We start from the raw sequence: 4,960 nt of genomic DNA, 5'->3' as shown, positions 1-4,960 counted from the left end.
GGCAAGGCTGCCCCCCCCCCCCCCGCCCTGGGGAATAGGAGGGAATACACCGGAAATACCAGGCTTCCTTTGGGGAAAAAAGAGTCCTGCTCCCAACAAACCAGGGCGTGTGGAGGCCACCCAGGCTCCCTGAGAGGTGACCAGGAGAAGACCAGCCCCGCTCTGGCAGGGGGCGCTCCTGAACCTGGGTCTCCTGGGTCTGCAGCCCTGAGCAGGGCTAAGGCCACTGGGCAGCCATACCTGGTGGGCAGCAGGGTCAGCCAGGAGCTGGGTGGTGGGAAGAGTGAGGGGGGCCTTCCTGGGCAGAGGCAGGCTCCTGCCGGGACCCCAGTCCTGGGGGCCACTGGAAAGCCCCCAGTAGCCACTTCTCACACAAGAGCCGAATGAACTCAGAGGTATGGGATGGACGCTGTAGGCAGGGGCTGAAGGCAGCCATGGTCAGGCACCAGGGGGCGCCGGCGAGCCTCGAGGCTCCACGTGGGGAGGATTGGACCTAGGGAGGGAGCCCTAGGGAGGGAGCCCTAGGGAGGGAGCCCTAGGGAAGGAGGCCCCCGACTCACTTCCACAGCACCTCCAACTGCAGCTTGATGGTGCCCAGCTCTGTGATGTCCACCACGACCACCTGCGGCCGCGTCGTGAAGAAGTCCGCGATGTCGCACGTTACGGCGCCCACGGCCAGTGAGCTCAGGCCCCGCAGCTCTGTCACCTGGGGAGGGCTGAAGGGTGGTGTCTGAGCCCAGCACCGGCGCCCGCCCGCCGCTCCCCGCCCTCACCTTGATGTCCAGGTTCTCGTGCAGGGTGGGAATGAAGGCCTTCTCCTCCTCATCCCAGGTCTGGCTGTCATCAGACTCGATCCTGCCCTTCAGCCTCCAGCGCTGGCGGCCCAGGCGCATGAGCACCTGTGGGCGGGTGAGGACGGTGTGTTGGCAGCCCGGGCAGGAGTCCCCTGTGCACCTGCTCCAGCCTCCCTGCTGGACAGAACCCCAGCTGGGGCCCTGGTTCCCAACAGTGCCACCCCCACGACCCAGGAGGGAGGCCCTACCTCATACTGGTCTCCGGGACAGAGGCGCGCGTAGCCCACCAGGCCTGAAACACAGAGCCGGGGAGTGTCCCTCCTCTGCCCAGCACTGGCCCTCCCTGGGGCCCTCCCCACTGGACACCGGGCTAGCGGGTGACTGGCCTCAGCCCCAGCGGGCTGGATGTGCCAGGGTCACATGCCACAAGAGGGCAAAAGCCAGGACTGGGCCCGGACCCCTGAGATTCTGAGGCTACCCTCAGCAGGAGTCTCCGCCCCCCCAGACAGCCGCGGCACCCCTCAGCCCTGTCACCTCTCATCCTGACGTGGAACTCGCCCAGGTGAACCTCCAGCGCCCCCTCGATGAGCCACATGTCCTGCGAAGGCCCAGGAGGTGGCTCAGCCCCATCCTGGGACCCGCCCCCTCCCCTGATCCCCAGCAGAGGGCAGAAGGAGCCCCTCAGGGCCCGGAGCCCAGCAGACCTCCGTGCACTCGTGCAGGCTGCGGCCCAGCTCCTGCAGGCTCTCCCGGGAGGCGCGGCTGGGCGGGCCCCTGGAGAAGGCCCGCTGCATGTTGGAGGCCCCGTCCCGCAGGCGGCACTGGACGCAGTAGCCCTCGTATAGCTCATCCACCTGTGGGGGCACCAGCTGGTGGGCACTGGCCCAGGGCGGCCCACACCCGCCTACCTCTCCCTCCAGGAAAGGTCCCTGAGCTGTTGGCTGGGTCTCCCCCATGCAAAGGGCAGAGACCACGCCTCTTGTCCACATGTCACCCTGTGCCTGGCTGCACCTGGCGCCCGGTGGGCACGCCATAACCAGTGAATGTGGGACCAGCAGGTGGCTCATGGTTACTTGCTAGACTCCCACGTGTTGACCACGGTTCAAGTCTCAGACTGGGCGGCTTAAACTCACCCTGGGTGCGCGTGCATGCGTGCCCAAGATCCTGAGAAGAGACTAGAGGAGAAGGGATTGTGGCGTGGCCATCCCCCAGGGGTGATTTCTCACTTTCTGTCTCTCTGTCTCTCTCTCTGTCTCTCTGGCAAGAGCAAGCACCCTATACCAAAAATCTCTCTAAAAAAAAAAACAACCAAACAAAAACAAAAACTAGTGAACCGTCACTTCCGCTCTCAAGTCTGCGTTGGCGACCATCGAGCAGGGCAGGTGGCCTCGTGGCACCCTGCCCCCACGCTGGCTACCGGGAGTCCAGCAGGACCACGGACGGCTTTGCAGACTACAGAACTTAAGGGAGCTGCTGTGGGACCTGGGCCAGTCCCTCTCCCTCTCTGGCCCCTGCTTTCCCATCTGAACAACCGGGTGGTTGGACCCAACCTCCCCAGGCCACTAAGGCTGAGATGAAGGTTTTCTCTATAAACCAAGGGGAGAGCCCACACAGTTCTGGGGGGCTAGGCCAGCTCCTCAATTCTCATCTCAGGGCGGAGCCCCTGTAGTCCTTCAATTCACCCAAGGCCAGCAGTCACCGCCACCTCCCTGACCCCGCTCATCCTCTGCTGCCTCCACTGTCTCCGCTGTCCCTGCAGCAACAGCCTTCCTCCCTCCCGGCTCAGGGGCAGCCGACCGGCTCCTGCTGACCCCGCTGAGGCCCACCCAGCAAGCCCCGCACCAGCTGACCTTGCTGATGTGAAACTCCATCTTCCGAATGTGCCTCTCCACAGAGCGTGTTTGCTGCTCCCAGAAAAAGAAACGCTTCTTTAAATCAGCCCTGGGCCACCCGCCAGCCCCCAGAAAGGTCATCACTGAGCCTGTCTTCCTACTCGTACGACAGGGCGGAAGCCCAGGTCCTGGTCTGCAGGGCAGCTGGGAAGACGGGGTGCAGTGCAGGCGTGCCTCACCCAGCCAGGCCCAGCCCACCCCGTTTACCGAATGCAGGTGGGCAGGCCTCACTTACTTTGTCCAGGTCATAATAGAACGCCTGTGGGAGAGAAGGAGGGGGAGACGGTGTCAGGGTCCCGGGCCTCCTGCAAGGCCTCTAGGCTACTTCTCAGGGGCCTCCGAGTTCAGAGCCAGAGGACCCAAAGCCAGTGTCGGGCTGGCCGTGGTTAAGGAGTCAGGTCCCGCATGGCTCACCACGGTTGATTCCAGCCCTGGTGGCTTGTAAAACACACCAGGCACACATGTGTGCAAACCCTGAGGTGGAGAAACAGAGAAGGGATTGTGGTGTGACTACCCCGCCCTGGGGGCTCGCTCCAGCACATGCTTCCAGCAGTTACTTAAAAAAAACCGTAAAGTGTCTGAAGCCCCGAGCCCCGTCCTCTGAGCCAAGGAGAGAGTGGACATCGCACGATCGTGGATGAGGCGGCCCAGAACTGGCTCTGCTGTGTGTCCCCGCAAGTCGCCCAGCCCCTCTGAGCCTGTAGCCACAGCACCGACAGAGGGCTGCCATGAGGACACCACAAGGCGTTCTTGGCAAAATGGGAGCATGTCATCGCTCGTTTAGGGATGACTCCAGTCACGACCAGAACTGGGCGTGGGACTTGGCACGGCACATGGCCCCCCCCCCCGAGGTCAAGCCTGAGTCCCGTGTCCATCCCTGCTGGGGCACAGCCAACACAAAGAGTTCCTGGGCAGGGCAGGCGACCCTGTGGAGGGCTGATTGTAACCCTTCCTTTCCTTTAGCGAAGAGAGACAGGGAGCACGAGGGAAGGGAGATTGGCGGCATTTCTGATGGGACCATGCACCGTTGCCACCCTCCTGCCCTGATTATAGGCGTGTGCAACTGCACCGGGGGCGGTCGGTTAGCTGGACACTGAACCTGGGCCTCCCTGTGGCTTCCAGCCTACCCAGCGGTGGGGCCAGCCGAGTAGGTATGCCATGTCACCTCTGCGCTGGTGGTGACTACACGTCTCTGTCATGGTGGTGACTACACGTCTCTGTCATGGTAGTGACTACATGTCTCTGTCATGGTGGTGACTACACGGCTCTGTCATGGTGGTGTACAAACAGCTCAGCCAACAGGTGTTCAGAGTGGTCAGCAAACTCGATGACAGAAACAGACGCAGGCTGTCGCTGGCCCGCGCTGGGCAGTCACTGTGTCCGAGCCTGCGGGGGCTTCCTGAGGCTGGACACACCCACGGGACAGAAGAGTGGGGTGCGGAGGACAGGATGTGTACTGTGATGCAAGTCATGCTCTGCAACGACTGGCCAGACCTTTGTTCTTCTTTTTTTTTTTTTTTTTTTTTTTTTTTTTTTTGGTTTTTTTTTTAGGGGCTGTTGGCTTTCCAAAATGGAAAATGAGAAATCGCCCCCAGGGGGGATGGCCACGCTGCAATCCCTTCTCTTCCATTCTCCTCTCAGGATCTTGGGCATGCACACATATGCGCCCGGCATGAGTTTAAGCCACCGGGTCCGGGACTTGAACCGCGGTTGACTGGTCCCCCGACCAAACCTTTATATGCGGTTACCTGATTATGTGAGCAGGGAGAAAAATGTGGAGAGGCAAACTGGAAGTTGTCATCAAGGGTTAAACAGGATGGGCCAGAGATCAGGCGATAGAAAGGAAGAGGGGAATTAAACTTCCCTAAAAAGCTGTTTTCCCTTGTACATTTAAAAAAAAAAAAAAGAAAGCCAGAAGGCACAGAGAGACAGAAAGAGGGAGAGGGAGGAAGCACCATGATCCCTTCTCCCCCGTTTCTCCATCTTTTCAGGATTCGGGTGCACACACATGTGCCTGATCTGTTTCACAAGCCACCACGGCCAAGATTCGAACTGCAGTTGACCATGTGGGATCCAGTTCCCTTAACCTCAACTACAAGGGCCAGCCCAAAATCAAACTTCATTGAAGAAATAAAGAAATAGGCGTGGTGGTTCAGTAAAACGTGACATTCCAGGACCGGCCCACAAGGGAAGGTTCTAGGTTGGGCTGGAAAGGTCCCTGAGAAACACGTGTGTGCCCTGCCCTGGGGCCAGCTGGCGGGGGGGGGGGGGGGG

At 60.8% G+C, this 4,960-nt stretch overlaps 1 protein-coding gene across 3 annotated transcripts in view; it reads right to left on the bottom strand.

The window, feature by feature from the left end:
• RIPOR3 (RIPOR family member 3) overlaps positions 1–4,960 on the bottom strand; it is a 91,183-nt gene that overhangs the window by 22,434 nt on the left and 63,789 nt on the right. For all 3 annotated transcript variants that reach the window (XM_027775075.1, XM_027775078.1, XM_027775076.1), the window contains exons 5-11: positions 2,922–2,945; positions 2,645–2,698; positions 1,499–1,648; positions 1,329–1,392; positions 1,043–1,086; positions 774–899; positions 561–706 (exon numbers count right to left, since the gene is read on the bottom strand). In XM_027775075.1, the coding sequence (XP_027630876.1) occupies positions 561–706; positions 774–899; positions 1,043–1,086; positions 1,329–1,392; positions 1,499–1,648; positions 2,645–2,698; positions 2,922–2,945 (608 nt within the window). The remainder of the gene's footprint in view (positions 1–560; positions 707–773; positions 900–1,042; positions 1,087–1,328; positions 1,393–1,498; positions 1,649–2,644; positions 2,699–2,921; positions 2,946–4,960) is intronic.

This window comes from Tupaia chinensis, unplaced genomic scaffold (assembly GCF_000334495.1).
Source record: "Tupaia chinensis unplaced genomic scaffold, TupChi_1.0 Scaffold000049_1, whole genome shotgun sequence".
Lineage (NCBI taxonomy): Eukaryota > Metazoa > Chordata > Mammalia > Scandentia > Tupaiidae > Tupaia > Tupaia belangeri.
The sequence above is the reverse complement of the archived record's forward strand: the minus strand, read 5'-3'. Positions and strand labels throughout refer to the sequence as shown.